Consider the following 17,807-nt stretch of genomic DNA (forward strand, 5'->3'; position numbering starts at 1 on the left):
GAAGACAAGATGGGCTTAGGCAATCACAGGCACCCATCGCTCATTCCAACCCTTCCCCACCAAGAGGCAGGCCCCTCCGCTGCAGGATGCTAGACGTCACCACGTCCTCCCCACAACTCCTGGAGGCAGGGGGTTCACCATCCTGCGTGCAACAGATGGGCAAACTGAGGCTCCCGGAGCAGCGCTGCAGCTCCCAGAGGTTGTTGCTTAAGTGGTACTGATCTTACTGCTTTCTAGTTTATTTCCTGCCAATTCCGCCTCTCCCCCCACCACCAACTCAGCATAGGGACACACACACATGACCACCCGCACATCCACACACATCTTGGTTTCACCAGAGACTGGGCCGTCTAGAGAGGTGTCTCTCAAACTCTGCAACATCTAAGAATCACCTGGGAGCTTTGAAAACCCCCGACACCCAGGCTGCACCCCAGACCAACTACACTGAGAGCCAAACATCAAGCTGTCTTTTCCTTTTTTTTTTTTTTTTTTTTGTAAGATTCCCAGGTGATTCCGATGGGCGGCCAAGGCTGAGAACCGGGAGCCAGAGCTGTCTCTCCCCGCTTAGGCTCAAGCTGCCCCCTCCCTTCCCTCCCACCTTTCATTCATGTCCTCCCCATTCATAAGAGTCCTGCTTGCATTCCTCTACCTGAGACCTGGCTGCACACCAGACAAGAAAACAGAAACCCAGACGGGCGTCCCAGGGCCAGTCCTTACGAGAGAAAGGAACCCACGGGCTCAGAAAGCAACAAGTGAGCGTTGGTTCAAAAAGAAATATTGAAAGAAAAAAAAAAAAAAGCAGGGAAGAGACGCTGGGAGTTGGCTGGCTGAAAGCGGGAGCCGGCTTTCCTGCCAAACACTCTGCTCCCGGTCAGCCTTCCATTGCTTTGTAGATTTCCCGACACTCACCAACTCCCCACTGTCCTTTTTTGTTTGTTGGTTTTATTGTCACTCCCAGAAAAAAGAAAAGAAAAAAAAAATAATTCTTCGGACTACAAAAGCATTTCTTGGCAGATGACAAACCACACTTTCAACGGGCTGTACATTTTCATATTTCTTTAGCAGCCGATATATCTCCTTTCATTCTTTTTTGTAGGGGGCACGGGACCCAAATATTTTGAAGCTAATAAATGCCTCAAAAAGCAGCAACCCCCTCAGGGAAAACTGGGAGACACTGGCAGCCGAAACTGTCATAAATAAGGGAAGCGGACGGTGAGGTTGCATCCTTCCTCGGGGTCTGAGCAAATTCGGGGTGGAATTTTTCGAGAGCAAATGTCAGTCGTCATGTAGATAGCACAAGCGGCAGGGTCTTCAGAGAAGCAAGAGGGCAGCCAGAGGTCTGAAACCCGAGGAGGCAGGTACATTTTCTGTTGTACGGTATTTAGGAAAGGATAATGAAAACCACAGAACAGAGGGAAGAAATGGAATGGGGGAAAACACATTCCGTGGCAGTGAAGTTATTGACGGGTCAGAGCCAAAGAACAGACAATTTAAGGAAAAAATTCTGTGGCATCTTCCATCCTACATATAAATCACTGCTCTGTATTTTCTGAATACAAGCTTCTCCAGGGCCTGTGAGAGTCCATGTGTAAGACCGCATAGACGGCACATGTAACATGTATGAACTAGGCATGCACGGGTCAGTGCACAGGTATTGCTGAGAAGGGAAGTGACAATTTGAGATCCCGCCTGTGCTTATAGAAAAGCAGACAGAACCCTCGATGAATTACACGTAGAAACGCACTGGAAATGTGACCGCACAGAAACACCCCTCAGATGAGGAAATCCGAAATCTCTCGTCTGCATACCTCTAACAAAAAGAACCTATAAGGTATGAGAAACAGTGTGCACAAAGGCAGCCCCAGAAACCACTAATTACACTTTAAAAAGAAATCGGGGTTTATCTTAAAAAGAGTTGGAAGACAATGCTACATGATTCATTTACCAATTTATTTTATGAAAAGACGCTTTGCTATGGTTAAAATGTAATCACAACCCTCACGCCGAACAGTGGTTCTAGGGGGGACTGGGTTCCAGGTTCCTGTGAACGGTTTGCCAGAATGTAAAAGGTAATTATTCAGTGCCTCTTTCCCCTTTAATGATCTAACATTGAGCAATACTGTTTATATTGAAAAGCTCGCACCTTTAATTACCAATTACATATACATAATTTCAGAGCCAAAGGAGAGGGCTGTGAAAACAGTTCTTTAGAAATATAAGGATGTATTGTAGGCCATTTCTAGAAAAGGAACTCTAATAAATGGGGGGAGAATGTCAAAATATTGTTTTGTTAAAAAGAGAGAGAGAGAGAGAGGCACAAAGGAAATGCGCTAAAATGCAAAAGAAAAAGGACAAAATGAAATTGAGAATTCAAATGAAACAGGGGTGAGTTCTGTGGAGGTACCCGGGCCCTCCTGAGCGGGCCTGGCAGCCGGCTGCCTCCATAAGGGCATTTGATAAAAATAAACAAAGACAACAGCTCATCCATCCAAATCCCAACTTGATCATCCTTTCTGAGGATGGGGAGGTGTTTTCTGCCGTCTAATTTCATCTTTGGTTTCCTTGTTTTGGTTTTGCTTGGTTTTGCTTTTCATTAACTTTTTCAGCCAAGTCCGTCCATCCGTACTCCTGGTGGGAGTTTGGGGAAGAAGCATGAATATCTCCTCTCTGTTGGGAGGTTTTAAGCTACATAATTTCAAATTTCTTTTCTCTTTTAAAAGAAACACAGACGAATTTAAAAATGAGCAAAGGTCACCTGTTCATAAGTATCCCTCCCTCGCCCCTCCATCTTTTGCTAAGGACTCTGTACCAGTACTTTTTCCTTTTTCTCCTTTTTTTTTTGTTTTGCTGTTTTGGGTAACATCTGGTATTCTTTCCTTTATTTGGCGGCCTCTGCCTTTTCACTTTCCTCACGCAGCAAGCCCTTGTGAGTCCCAGTAATTGAGTTTGAAAATAGCCAAAGCCGTTCACTGGGCTGCAGGTCTAATTTCTCCCTCCAGCCAACCAGCCTGAGCAGCCAGGCGCTGCTGGCGTCCCATCCTGCAGACGGCTCTGAACTCGGGTCTCCAGACCCCGGGTCCAGCTCACTGCCTCCTCCAAGGGCGTGCAGGAGAAAAAGAAACACAAAAAAATCCCCTTCCCCCCCTCCCCACTTGCAGTGCTGAAAGTAAAACTCCTTAGGATGACAGGGGTTTTCACCCAACTCCAAGAATGGAGTTCCCTCTGCCCAGCCCCTGGCACGTGGACCTCTGGGCTTTGACTCTGCAGGAGGCACTTCCCAGGAAGGCAGCGACGTCACCCCGAACCCCCAAACTGTCAAATTTCTAGGCCAGAGCAGGTGGACCAAGACAGCTTGCTGAATCTCATGTTCAAGGCCTTCGGAGACACCCCCAAAGGGCTGTGGTTTCACTTCCGCTGGCAGGCGGATACCAAGCTGGGCGTGTGGGGTGCATGTGTGTGCGTGTGTGTGTCTGTGTGTGTGTCCCTTCTTAGAACCCTGTCCCTCACAGAAGAAATAAAAGGAGAAAGAACCACTTGCCCAAGCTCAGAGGAGGGCAAAGTGAGACGGGCCTGGCCCCCACCCCAGAACCTTCCTTCCTCTGACCTGTGGGCACCTCGATGGAGCCCACATAGCCTCAGAGAACCCGGCCCCTGCTGGGACAGGCACCCAGCGACGAGAAAGCACCAGGAAAGTGAAAAGCCACATACAAACGAAACAGCCTTTCAAATTCCCAAACCCTACAGACCAGTCCCTCAGGCTGCCCCGTCCGGCAAACTTCTTCAAAAAAAGAAGGCGAAGATGAGGTCTTTTCCCCTGAGAGGATTTTTGCTTTCACGCAAAGCTCCCCGAGTGTCAGGCAGCGCTGGAAAATACTGCTGCCCTCACTAGTACGAGCTGAATAAAGTAGAGGGATCGCTAAAATGTTTGACTCATTAGGAGGAAAAATGAATGAATGCAGCACACGACCTGTTTAAACGTCAGGTATCAGATTGGGGTGGGTCCTGAAATGTGACGTCCGAAAGCACATGGACAAACGTGTATTTACACACACACACTTACACATTTGTTGTAATTTTCCTTTACAACAAAACCACATTTAATTCACAAGGCGAGGCCTCCTCCCAGCTGATAAATGCATTCAGAAGCAATGAAATCGGGGTTCGCAGATAATAATGGACGTTGTTGTTAAGTGGACGAGGAAGCACTTGGTCCTAAGACTCGCTCGCCCATGCTTGGCTGGGAAGGAATGTGGGCAGAAGACAGATGGAAAGACATCATTAACACCGGCCCAGCCAAGCAGCCCACAGGCCCCCGGCAGCTGCAAAGGCCTAGCGAGCCTTACCTGGTCAGTGACTGCCCTACACACACGCTGGGCTCCAAGGGCCCCGCCCACCCTGGGTCTCCCCTAACAACTGCCCCTGCACCTGCCCTTCGGGGAATTCCAGCCAAGGGGCGGGCCTCCTGCTGTCCCCAGAGCACAGCGTGTGTGCCCTGCTGCACACACAGCGCACAGGCCCGTGTCCCCTTACCCCTGCACTGATTCAAATCCAAATCGCTGTCCTTAATGGCTAAGCCACAGACCAGGAGACACCTACATAGAATTATCGATTCAGTGATGGGGGCGTGGGTGGATAGGGGAAGGATGTGGGGAGGAGGGGTGCCAGGCTCTCAAAATCTTGGGCCACCAACGTCACAGCCGCCATCCTATTTGCGCGAGTGTTTACAAGAAATGTTGAGCATCCATCCGCCTGCCGGAGCCCTGCCTCTGACTGGAGACGTTACACCTGCTTCCTACGAAGACGGAGCCTTTGCCAGCCAGCCCGTGCTCACCAGTAATCTGCAAAAGGATCTTTTCACTCTCCTCCCCGCGAACATTCAGGGAGGGGCCGAGACCCCAGGCGACACCTAAATGCCACTAAAACGCCAACTCGACGGAGCACGACACTTTCTGAGCTTCCATCAATGTTTAATTTATTGGCTCCAAGAGAAAATAACAACCGTGTGTGGCGGGGGGAGGGGTGGTGGGAGCGAGAAGGAATCAATTCTTGGTGGAGAAAATAATCTATGACTAGATGACGCTTAAAGGCTCGACAAGACATTTATGAAGTTCTCCGCACAGAGGGAATCGCGCAGTGCCCAGCAGAGGAGTCGCAGATAAGCGGGGAGCCTCAGCCGAGCCAGGCACGTGTTCCGAGGACGTTCCTCGAGGGGCCACGGAGGGTCAGGACGCAACCGGGTCCCTGCCCCCCGTCTGCCCACCAAACTCCCGCCTCCAAGCAAGGACCCGACCCAGGGGGGGTGCAGCCAGACTGGTGAGAGACAGGTTCCACAGAGAGATGAGCTCTCTCTTCCCGGACCACCTGCCCTCCAGGGAGAAGGGCTGAGGACTCCAGCCTGTTCCAGGTGTCACCCAGACCCCGAGCCTCCTTGAGACCCTCAAAGGCCACCTCCCCAGCGCCCTCAAATCCGCTGCATGGACGGGCACACACCAGGGCCGGCCACCACCCCACAAGGCCCCATCTGCTCCATGCCAGACACAGCACACGCCTCAAAATGAAATGTTCAAGATTTCTGACATCTGGGCAGAGAGAAGGATGCCAGGGCACAACCTTATCTGTAACGTGGATTTCCCTTCCCGTGAAAATGACCCAGGGTCTGGCTGACTGGGCCCATCATGGGGAAGGCTTGGCCTGCATTTCAGGAAGGCGGGGATTCCTGATCTGAGGAGAGGTTTGGGGTGCAGGAAGAACCCAGCCGGTAGACTCCAGGTGGGGAGTTCTGAGGGTGTGAGGGGCACCCCCATATACATACACACATTGTCCTCCATGCCCCCTGCCTGGTTTCAGAATACTTTAGCGTGTTAAAATCAGCTTGCTGCAACACACCCTAACTTGCTCCATGGACTCAGTCCAACCTCTCCCCCCTCCCCCAATGCATCCACCTCTCCAGATCCCGCAAAACTGAGCTCCGGAGGCCGGGTCTCACACATTCAAAAGCAGGAAAAAGAGCCCATTAAGGAAAGCAGCGTTCAGGTGTATTCACACAGCCCGTCCACTACTAAAAGGTTACTAAGAAAAAAGTCAAGTCCATGAGACCAAAGAATGGAGTGACCTATGATTTGAGAAATAAAATAGTTCTTTAAAGAAAAAAAAAAAAAAAAAAGGAAAGGTACAGAAATACTTCTAAACACATTCAGAAGATTCCATAAAATTGCAAACGCCTTAAATCTTCAGAGACACAACAGAGCTCATAACGATGCGATATAAAATCATTCTTCGGGGCCCAACGAAGAGATTTGTTTTATTTAACGCTGTGCTTTTTCAAAGGTGCTAAGCAGAAGAAAAGGACCATCCATACAGGACGCTGAGCTACAAGCCCTTAACTGGAGGAGATTCTCTGAGGCTGACAGCAAACTAGCAAGAGTGGAAGCTGCTTTCAGCATCTCGTTTCCAAGGTAGAAATTTAAACATGATCCTCCACCACTTTTTTAATTCTTAGCAGGGCATCCATTTCTGAGGTACACGTTCATCACAGTAACATTGGCATTCAACTTCCTTGAGTCATTTTTGTGTGTTGTTTTAGCACAGAAGTTGTTAGAACATTCTCAAGTGTATTTGCATCTCAGCAGTTCAGTTGAAGGGGGTCATAAAAAAGTTGTGTAAAACAGAGGCTTTTTTTTTTTTTTTCTTTGAAGTTACCTAATTTTGTGTGGTCTGGGATTTCGTTATAGTGCCAGAGCTCAGTCTGTCTGATCCAACACCCAGGCAGATGATCAGCTGCCTTGGAAAAAGAAATAAAGAATGAATTTCTTGAATTTCAGCAACTACACAAAAGACTCGCATACGTCAAAATGCCGGACGAGAGCCCCCGTGAATGTGGCACCGTTAATCAAAGCACAATCTGGTGTCACTTTTGCCAGTAAAAACGATGCTGTTCCCCTCACCCCGCTCGCAGGCTCGTGCAGAAGACACACGAAGTGTGTCCCTCTGCTTTTCATGTGTCTCCAAATAGCCTGCTCTCGGCACTTTTTATACACGCCTGGGGAAAACTACTGCTCCAGGGAGGCGGTCAACAAATGGCTTTTCTTGGGGAGGGGACGACAGCTCGGGTAGATCTCACTGAGGTTTGGCTCTCTGGGAAGGAAGGAAGATGTGTGGGATTGGGAGCCGGGGGTGGGGAAAAGGACACACAGGCCCCCAGGCCCAATCGTGTGAGTAAATAGAGCTGGAAAGCGACAAAGCCATGCTCAGAGCAGCCGGGTGACACAGACATTCATCCCTGGTCTTCTGATGTGCCCTCTCCCCATGAAAAAAATACCCCAGTGGGCCCACAGCTAACACCACCTGCAGACGCTTGGCCGGCATCAACAACTTGACCGTGGGCATGGTCCCCAAGGAGCATTTACTGTCCCTTGTCCTCCCAGATGTGACAACAGCATTAAACTTAGTCCAAAGTCCCTGGAGAGTTTCAGCTAACGGTAAGACCTAACTGGACAGCCAGAAGGTCCTTCCTTAAGCCATAGGAGATGGAGGAGATAGTCCCCAAAGGTCAAGGACCCCATCTTTACCCTCCCCCATATAATATTTTTCTTCACACATTGTGGTATCTGTAGTCTGTGTTTAGTTACAGCTTGTGAAACTCCCCCAAGTTCCAAGGCAAAGGACTGGGGATTTCTGAAATGAATTTTTTTAACGGTTTTCTGCAGGCCAGAGGCAACTGTCCCAGCCCAAGGCTTCGAGGTGACAGTGACGCCTCATCTCTGAGTTGTCAAATGAGCTCGCTGCCACAATATGCTTACAGCAGGCTCGATTCAAACATTAAATGAAGTAGAGAAATCATCAGATAAATTGCTGGCCCTCTGTACTGGAGAGTGAAGGCTCTTGCTCTGCCTGATGACAGCGCTAGGCTTTTGTCTGACCTAATTTATTTCTCTTTCAGGTTAGAATAAAGCACTCCTTTCCTGTCGCCACGTAACCTCTTCTGCCCATATATTGAACTCAAGCAGAAGACTCTGGGTTAACTGTGCTGTCTGCAGATTTCTTTTTTTTTTTTTTTTTTTTTGCGGTACGCGGGCCTCTCAGTGCTGTGGCCTCTCCCGTTGCGGAGCACAGGCTCCAGACGCGCAGGCTCAGCGGCCATGGCTCACGGGCCCAACCGCTCCGCGGCACGTGGAATCTTCCCGGACCGGGGCACGAACCTGTGTCCCCTGCATCGGCAGGCGGACCCTCAACCACTGCGCCACCAGGGAAGCCCTCTGCAGATTTCTTGAACTTGGAGAAGTAGACATTATAGATCCACAAATTCCGTGATCAAAAGCACACATATTCCCCAGCACGAAATTACACGGTTAGGGGAGAAATCGTGTCATGAAAAGCCATCCATTAAGGGCACCGTTTGGGGTGAAAGGTATTAGCAACGCTGGGTCTAGCAAGCACATACTCCTTCCAGACAAAGTTTTACACATTATTGGACTTGGCATTTTATCTCTTTGGAGGATGGCGCTATTTCACTTAGTACAGTGGGAACATTACCTAATAAATGGAATTGAGGATCCAAGTGTTATAAAATCTGAGCTGAAAAGATCTCCACTCATCAAGCTGTTTTAGACGCATGACTCCCCAGAGCAGTGGCAGATCCCCAGGTCTGTGACATGCAACACAGGAATGGACAAAACGAGGTTCACTCTTCCCAGACCCCCTCACCCCATCAGGCATGCCTCAACGACCTAATGCAATTCAGAAAGTCAAGACCACAGAGTAACCGGAGGAAACACGCCCATTCAAAGCTAACAATTGTAACTGTTTAAAAAAAAAAAATTTAAAAAAAGAAAATTGCCCCCATCTGCCTAGTGAGGGCTTGTAAATCAATGCCGATGGCTTGAAAATAGATTTCTCAAACTTATATTCTCATTTTGTCCTGCTCGACTCTCTGCAGGAAAATCAATATTACAACTTCACACTTAGGACATTTTGCAGCAACGTAAACTGCTTTCGCAGCTGATGGAAGCCGGGTCCCGGCCCCTCGCAGCGACGGCTCCACGCATGACACGGGCACCGAGCTCCCCCTAGCTGCCAAGAGGCGCCAGACGCTGCTGGGCGTTGCAGCCTTGCCATCAACTAAAAGCCAATTCAACTGAAAGTTTATTTTGGAAAGTATTTTATCACAACAAGCAACAGAGAATGCAAAGCGATCGGAGAAAGGAGATGAAAAGGAAAAAGAGAAGGCGGGTGCAAGCCGTGTTCTAAGCCCAAAGACAGTGCCAAGGGCTCGATTCTGATAAGGCGCTAGAAACCGGTGTCCTCTACAGTGGGAAACGGATCGATTGCTTTGCGCGCTTCCATCTCACCTGAGACAGATGCTAATTACTGTCCGGTGCACCCAAAATTGGCCTCCCCTTTGGTCAATAAGACCCATCTGGCCCTGCACAGTGGTCAGCAAAGCATCACACCCCAGCATCTGACTCAGCCTCCCTCCATGTTCCTAAGGCCGCCTTCACCAAAGCAACTGCATTCACTCCAGCACTTGAGAAATGACTCGTTTTCTGTTACGAAATATTTTGAAGGCCAGACAAAAATCGCCAAGGCCAAAGCACAGAGAGCCACCTCCCACCCTCATAAAAAAAGGAAATATGCCCCCGTGCATAATTTTCGGGGACGGAAAGACTACCCTTTAAAAATATTATGGGTTGTTAAAATATGCTCATGGCTATTTTTTCTCTCAGGTGTGAATTACAAATGAATAAAGTCCGCCTGGCATAACACCTTGGATGAACACATTTCTATTCTCCCTTAGAATCAGAGCAGCTGACTTATATCACACTTCTAACGATATGGGGTTCCCTTCTGTGCAGAAGGGAGACAAGCTTCACTCCCCCCACCAACTACCAAAAAAGAAGAGGGACCCAGGTCTTATGAAATTTATCAGAGGCCCAATTTTGAAAGATATGTGGACACCTGGAGATATACTCTACCCTGGGGAGTTAAGATAATTGTAAGCACAGCGGCCTTCAGAACACACAGCCACAGCAAAGCCTAATTTAAAAGGCAACCATGGAATGAACACACCCTAACTTCCGTGTCAAATCTTGGGTCTCTAGTTGTTCTGCAAAATCGTGGATTCATACGGAAAATTACTAACCTTCCAAGGAAACCTGTTGGTGGGTTGTTGAAAAAAATCACCTTCGCTGGGGCTGTGTAATCTACCCTGGCCTTCTTATTTCCTTCGGGAAGCCTCAGAGCTCCTGCACGGCCTGGGGTTCATCTGCCTCGCCACTCACCCGGCCTGGCGCAGTGGGCTCACGGCCCTTCCCTCTGCCTGGCCAGTCACTGGTCCTCATCCTACCCTGTCCACCACTGTCACTGTGTTGTTTTGTGTTTGTTTTTCTTGAAAGCTGTGTCTGTCCTCCGGTTTTAAAAGCCATATCCATCTGGGTCAAACATTTTGAAACAAACCAGAAGCCTCAGTCTTCATCCCCAGCTGTCTCCCACTCTCTCTTTTCTACCTCACTCCTCTTCTCACTGGCCCTGTCTGTAAATTTAACTAGCTCATTATGGAGCCCTTCTCCCACTTGCCAACCCCCCTGCAAGATGATCGATGCTGTTTGTGTGCTCTTCTGTTTCTCAAACCATCAGTTATACTGAGTTGCATCATCTCTAAATAACCTGAGGCCGGCGGGCTGCCACCCAACTGAAGATGCACCACGTTTTAGGCTGTTTCTTTCACATTTGAAATCTAAAATGTGGACACCGGATCGGGGCTGTGGCAGCACCCATTTTGCTGGCCAGGGCTCCAGAGCACCCGAGACCCACAACTCCTGCATCATTGTGGAAAGGCACACTTGCACAGGCCCTACAGCCTAAACTGCATCCAATTCTTGCCTTTCCCCTGCCTGCACTCCCACCTTCCGGGTGACATAGGACAGACAGAAAAGCCAGCTGCTTTTGGATAATAAATAGCCTTGTCTGAAAACTGGTTGGACCACTCTCCCTGCTTAAACCCCGGCATATGCACTGGGCTCCGTGCGCTCCAGGAAGGCAGGTGGGATATCCTTTGCCCCCTGGTCTCCTCCCCACCTCTCCTTCCCTGCCACTGCTCCAGTGTCAGCCGGCTTTCCCCAGCACTGCTCTGAGCAAGACTGAAACAGCCGTGAAACAAATGAAGGATGGAAGGATGTTGCACTAGGCACCCCTCGCCCCCCATGCCCAGCTGCCGCCAGTCCTCCTGGCCAGGGCTTGCTCCTGAGGTCCCAGGAACACCAGAGAGGAGAGAGCAAAAGCAAAGCGAACCTACCTGCTTCTTTCCCCCTTTACACACAACTGCAAACACTCCTGGCTCCTTCGCTGCTGCCAGCTTGGCAATGCACCCCAGACAACTCCCCCTTCCCGGACTCCCCCCCCCAACTTCCCCCTCCTCAAAAACAACCCTTGCAATTATACAGAGGCTCTGTGGGGCAAATTGCCTCCTGGAGAAATTAGGCGTCTGCAAGTACAGACATTCTAACAGCCACTCCACCATCTAAACGGGGGAGGGGGGTAGAATAAGCGATTGCTAAAGGATTGGTAAAGGACGAAATGTCAACTGGCGATGAGGACCTTGATCAAACCAGGTTCAAATATGGTTGCAAAACATTTTGTTTTAAATGCAACCAGCGAGTCTCCTTTGATGTTACAATGATGAAAAATAGAAGTCCTCTTCCCTCCCTCCAGAAAGGTATCCCTCTCCCAAAGCAAGCCCACTTTAATATCTATTCCCTTCCCCCCAAAATAATAATAAATCCACAAATTCTTACTAATGTATCTGCTGTAACAAAGGAGAGATGGCAGCAGCAAATGCTCCGAGCAGATGGCGCCTATGCTGGGTTTTCAGGGGAGGGGAGAACCCCTTTATATATTTATTTATTTATTTAAATTTTAAAAAATATAACAAATATTCGGCTCTCGGCCGCCCCGCAGCCGGTCCTCGGCGGCGGCTGGGCGCGCAGCCCTCTCCAGCTCCGCGCCGGCAGCCCGGCCCCAGCCTGACGAGGTGCTCCAAGGATTGCAGGAACACAACCTGCCCGCTGTTTCGATGGCACCCAGAGGACGTTTTATTTCTACTGCAGTTTCAAAACAATTTAAAAAAAAAAAATAGCAAAGGCGACCCAGGCACCGTGAGAGAAAGGACCGCGGGGAAAGGTTTGCGCGCCGCGGAGCAGCGGCCCCGCGGGCTGCGGCGGGCGGGGAGCGCTGTGAGCCGACCTTCCGGGGGTGCAAGCGTGCAGGCAGCCGGGCGAGCTCCCCTGCAAACCCCGTACCTGGCCCGCTCCCGCACGCTTCTTCCCTTTGCTAAATAAACCCGACTGGGGCGCTGGAAGCTGCTGCGTCTCTGCCCCGCTACCTGACTTTGCCCGCCCCGCCACTTGCTTGAAATCCACACGATTTCAGCCCGTGGATTTCCACTGCGACCTGCCTTGTTTATTTAGATAGGGGAGATGAAAGATCCGAGATAGGAAGATGGGTGAGAGATTGATAGATCTCTTTCCTTTTTTCTTTTTTTCTTCCCCCCCCTCCACTATTGTACAAGCACATCCCACTCCTAGCTAACAACGCTTTTTTCCCCCCCGTGGCGGGGATTTTTCACCAGCCCCCGATGCCCCCACCTTCTTTTGGAGTGGGGGAAAGAAGACAAGATCATCCCAGGAGACAGACGGAGGTGGGGAAATGGGGGTTGGGGTGCAGGAGCCCGGCAAACAGCCACGCAGCTGGATTCTTTTGCAAATAGCAAGAGGAGGGGAGAGAAAGGCGGCTGCGGAATCCTAGGACCGGCGTGGCCGGCGCCCTGCCCGGCCGGGTGCAGCGCCTGGGGGACTCGGAGCCGGCGGCCGCCCCTCGCCCCGCATCTCCCCCAGGCCCGAGCGCACCCCGCTCTCCTCCGCCCGCGCCGTCAGCACGGACCCACGCGCTAGCCAACTTTTCCCCACTTCCCGGCTCCCCTCCCCCTCCGCTCCCCCAGCCCCCTCCCCCTCCTCTCCAAACCCCGCCACCAGCGCCGCCGCCGCCACACACGCCGCTCGGAGGGGCGAGCGTCCAGCCGGGATCCGCGCGCACACACACACCTCCTCCAGCCCGCGCGCCCCCTCCCCGGCCCGGAGCCCGCTCCGCAGGCCCCCGAGCCCGAGGCGCGTCTGAGTGCGCAGAGCCCGGACTCTCCGGGCTGCAAAGAAACTTTCCCAAGGCCCCCCGCCCCCTACCATGCTCTGGGCCGACGCTGCTGCCTCTGCGAGCCCGCGGGCCTCCCCGGCGCCCGGCCCGGCTGCGCCTGGCTCGGTGTCCCCAGCCCCGGGCGCCCGGAGCCCCATCCTCCGGCCCCTCGCGCGCACGCCGCAGACACTTACGGGTGATGAGCTCCCTCTGGGACAAGTGCTGCGGGTTGCCCTGTTTGCGGCGGGACATTGCCCCGGCATCTATTCTGGCATCGCCCGGAGAGCTGCACCGATGGGGGGAGCCGGGGGAGGGGTCCGAGCCGCCGCCGCTGCCGCCGCGCCGCGCCGCTGCCGCCGCTGCCGCCGCCGCCGCCGCGCCTCCTCCTCTGCCCGGGTTGGTGTTTTGGTTTTTTTTTTTTTCCTTCCCCTCTTGCCCTCTCTTCCTCCTCTTCTTCTTCTTTATTTTGCGCTTTCTTCTATGCTGTTTTTTGTTTTGTTTGCAAAAAAAAGAAAAAGAGAAGGAAAAAGAAAAACCTCTCGATCTAAAATAGGAGAAAGGCAAAAAAAAAAAAAATCTGCTCTTGCTTGCCGCGGACTGGCTGATTTCTTCAAAAATATATTCTTTTCAAGGAAAAAAAAATTGCTTACACTTCTTCAAACTGCTTGGCCTCCTGGACTTGCAAATGTCTTCTTGAACTTAAACCGGATTTTGCACCGGCTCCTGACACTTTCTTTCAGGGTCTGGTAGGTGGAAAGCGCACTTCTACCAGGAGGGGGGAAAAGGAAAAAAAAATGCAAACAAATAAAAAATAGAAGAAAAAGAAAAGAAAAAAAAGCAAAGAAAACTTGGGGACTTGTCTCGTACCCCTTCACCCCGCCCCCTCCAGAAACCCAAAGCAATGTAAAACTGCCCCGGTTCGGTTGTTTCTGGGTTTTCTGCGGGCTGCCTGTTTTTTTCTCGGAGACTGACCCTTCCGAGGCTCTGGGGGGACTCCAGGAGCGGCTCCTTCCCAGTTCACCTGGCAGGCTGGCGCCGGCCGGAGAGGCTGCCGGGTCCCCGCGAGCGCTCCCCAGCGCTCCCCTGGCGCCGCGGGCCCGAGGGGAGCTGGGCCGAGGGGCGGCTCGCCCAGTGCGCCTGGGTCGGTGCGGGCGCGGACTGGGAGCTATAGATTGCAACGTGAAGATGGCGGAGTCCGGGTTCTCTGGGAGCTCTCGGTCTCTCTATGGCTGGGGCTGCCTCTGTACAATGGGATAAAATTCAAGTTCAAGTGCGGACGTGACGTTTAATCTGCACTAGAGACAAAAAGACCCAGAGAGTCGGAGCACTGGGGGCGACTAGCGGTGGCTTTTTAACATTGTACCCTGTAAGAGAACAAGAAAGCGCACACACACACACACACTCACACACTCACACACACACACACATTCGCCCGTGCGCACACCCGCAGTCCAGGCCGGCCACACGTGCAGCGTTTTAGAGCGCTCCTCTCCTCCCCTTGCACTGCCAGCGCAAAACGCCTGGGGGGGGGGGGGAGGGAGGACGCTGGGCAGGATATTTTTAAATAAAAGAAAATCCTCCATCCCTCCTCCCCTCCAGGGAGCTGGACCCCGAGAGAAGAGGGGCGGAGTGCGCTGTGCGTGGAAGTAAGTTGAATCAACCCAAGTCCCCACCCACTCATCCGAAAGCTCTTGGGGGGGGGGGGCGTGGGGATGGCTGTGAAAGAGGGTTGGGGTCGACACGGGGACTGGAGGCAGATGGTCAATTGCTTCATGTCCCTAGAAAAGTAGCTTGGTTGTTTTCACTTTTGTTTTATCGAGGGGTCGGGGTTAAACTTCCAAAAAGTGTCTCCATATAAATCCTGATATTCCAAACTCAGCGAGAGCGAAGCGGACGAAATAAAAGATGCTAAGAGGAGAGAATTAAGAGCACATTTGGGGGAGGGGAAACGTGAGACCTTGTCTGAGTCGCATTCCGGAAGGAATGTTCACCCCAATCTGTGCGCTCCCTCCACCTCATCCCATTAACTCCTTAGGGTGTACACGGACACCCCGGCCCCAACGTCGAGATCTGTGGGAAGCGTGGGGGTGAAGGGCAGGGCTGCTCCACGTGGGAGAGGTCCTCGTACCTGCTGACCCAGAAGTAGGTGTGGCCGGATCTCTGGACCCACTCGTGTGGGTGACCCCCTCAGGTCCCCCAGTTCCCTCCCACCCCCTGACAATTACTGCAGCCTGGAAGTAACGCCCCCCTCCCCCAGGGCTCCTCCGCCCAGGGCAGGACTGGAAATCGCCCGTCAGACTGGGAAGGACACAGCTGCCTTGTCAGCCGTTTGATCTGCAGCCGGCGAGGACAAGAGGAGTTGTGGGCGCCTGTCCGTGGCCCGGGGACAAGGCCAGGCCGCAGTCCGCGTGGACCTCCACCCCCACTCCAACCTCCTCGTCCCTCCCCAGGCCGCAGCCAACTTCATCTACTTCGCGACTTGCCCTCCCGGCTGGGCGTGCCACGCGGCCGGCCCCCTCACCGTTCCCAGGGCATCTCGGGTCTGGGCCGGGAGGCGGCGAGGGCGGGTCCGGGCCTGGCTCCGGACTGGGCTTCGCGGGCGAGCCCAGCTGCACCCACCCCACCCCGCCCCCAGGCCGGGCCCTGGCGGCCTCACCGGAGCGAAAGGCTGGGCCGTGACGCCTCCGGGCGCGCCGCCTCCCTCAGGGCCTTTTCCTCTGGGGAGGATACGGGGCTGGGGGCGTTCGCCCCCAAGGTCGTGGGTCGGGCGACGGCACCAACAACTTAACAGAGCGCAGCGCCCATTAGCGAGGGCAGAAAGACCTCTCAGCCCAAGCCACCCCCACCTAAAAACTAATAACAATAAAATGTGCCCTAGCGTGCAGCTCTACGGACCGGGCGGCAGGGGCGGCGGACGAGCGGGTGGGGACTGGGCGGAGGGGGCGGCGTGGGGGGCGAAGGGGCGCGGGTGGCGAGCCAGTCCGCACTAGCTACCCACGCGGGGCTGCACGCTGCAGCCCATCACCCACCACCTACACCCCACCTCCACGTGGTCCAAAGTCTGGAAGCACCTCCTCCCATGCAGCCCTACCACGAAAATCTTTCCAGGAAAGTGGCCTAAGTAAGAAAAAAATGCCCACACGCACCTTAAATAAACTTAAGAAAACCATAAACCGGCCATCCCAACTTGCCCACATTCTTAAATTTGGGAGAGCTCTCTGAGCACTGGTGGTGTGAAGTCCAGAGAGGGACAGCGCTTTGCCCAAGGTCACACAGCGCACGGGGGCAGGTCTGGACTCAAATCGCCGCGGCTGGCCCGCGTCTCCGCGCCGCCGGCGCTCCGGCGCCCGAAATCCCAGCACGCGACCCTCACCCTCCCGGGGCCGATTACAAGGATGGGGGACCCGGTCTGTGGCCTGGGGGAATGGGGCAGCCCCCTCCTAGGAAGGGGGCCCCTCCGCGGACTGTGCAGGGTGCCCGGGGGCCCCGGCTGCAGCTGCCTAATCGCGCGCGCTCGGGCGGCTGGGTCCAGGGATGGGGCACCCCCGCCCCACCCCCAGCAGGAAGTAGCGGGCAGGGGGCGGCGCGGGCCGCGACTGACCCGGGGAGCACTTCCTCATTGGCCCCACGCTGCCCCGACGGCGGGAAGAGGGACGCGCGGGCGGGCCGGCGCAGGGCTGGACACGCCGCAGCCCGCCGGCGCGCTCCACCTCGCGGCGGCCAGGGAGAGGCTGCCCTGCCCCTGCCCAGCCCTGTGCTGGCCCCTTCGCCCTCCTCCCCCTCCTCCTACTTCTCCTCCTCTCGGGAGAGGCGGCCGGGCGCATGCAGCGAGCGATCCCAGCTGCAGCTCCAGTCTCCTTTTTTTCCCTCTGCCCGTCTGGCACGGGCATCATTAGCGCTGAAAGCTGTTATGTCTGGTCTCACAGCTCCCCCTTTGGTCTTGCTCTGCTCCCTGTCTCGCGTTCCAAGTAGGATCAATAGCTGTCTCTCCGCCGACCTTGACCTCTCCCTCGACCCCGCCCGGCTATGGCAGCTGGCCCCCGGTTTCCCCACTCTCTCGATGCCCAGACAACAGGCGGGCGGAGCGAAAGTGGGGTGGCGGAGCTCGGGTCACAGCCCCGTCCCTACCCCGTCCTCAGGACCCCTGGCAGGCAGGGGATCCAAGACCCTTCTGAGAAGGTTACTGCACACACACACACACACACACACACACACACAACCACTCCCTGACCTATCAAGCCTTTGTTTAGAGTAAAAGTCACTCCCATCCCCAAAATGGGGGGGTGTGGGGGGGAGGCAGGTGCTTAACATATGAAAATATAAATGGGAAAAGTGCAAGCACAAATGTGGTCCTAAAGTAATACCACAACTTCCGACTCTTTTCTTCAGAACCTGCTGTAGACCTACTGTGTGCTCCGCCCAGAGCTGGGGCTTTGTGCAGACTGCAATCAGACAGAAAGAAATGCCACATTTTCTGCACCATCTTTCAAAAAAAAGGAGAGGTCAGAAAGCTTTTTGAACTCACAAATATTTCTAGCTTCACAGTGCGTACCAGCAGATAATCCTTAACATTTTTCAGTTTCTTTAAATTTCTTTATTGAGGACTAGTTCGGAAATCATAAATCATT

General features: G+C 53.3%; 1 protein-coding gene across 9 annotated transcripts in view; it reads right to left on the reverse strand.

The window, feature by feature from the left end:
- The window catches only part of BCL11B (BCL11 transcription factor B), a 97,200-nt gene extending 82,515 nt beyond the window's left edge, over positions 1–14,685 (reverse strand). For 2 of the 9 annotated variants that reach the window (XM_022576131.2, XM_022576130.2), the window contains exon 1: positions 13,374–14,680. In XM_022576131.2, coding sequence (XP_022431839.1) covers positions 13,374–13,431 — 58 coding nt within the window. In that variant the 5' untranslated portion in view covers positions 13,432–14,680. Of the gene's footprint in view, positions 1–6,699; positions 6,782–13,373 lie in introns of all 9 variants that reach the window. The other 7 variants (XM_022576129.2, XM_022576128.2, XM_089908189.1 and 4 more) reach the window with 6 other exon arrangements.
- Between the last annotated feature and the right edge of the window lie 3,122 nt (positions 14,686–17,807).

This window comes from Delphinapterus leucas, chromosome 2 (genome assembly GCF_059928025.1).
Source record: "Delphinapterus leucas isolate spDelLeu-1000000601 "Yukka" chromosome 2, BTC_Dleu_Yukka2, whole genome shotgun sequence".
NCBI classification, from domain to species: domain Eukaryota; kingdom Metazoa; phylum Chordata; class Mammalia; order Artiodactyla; family Monodontidae; genus Delphinapterus; species Delphinapterus leucas.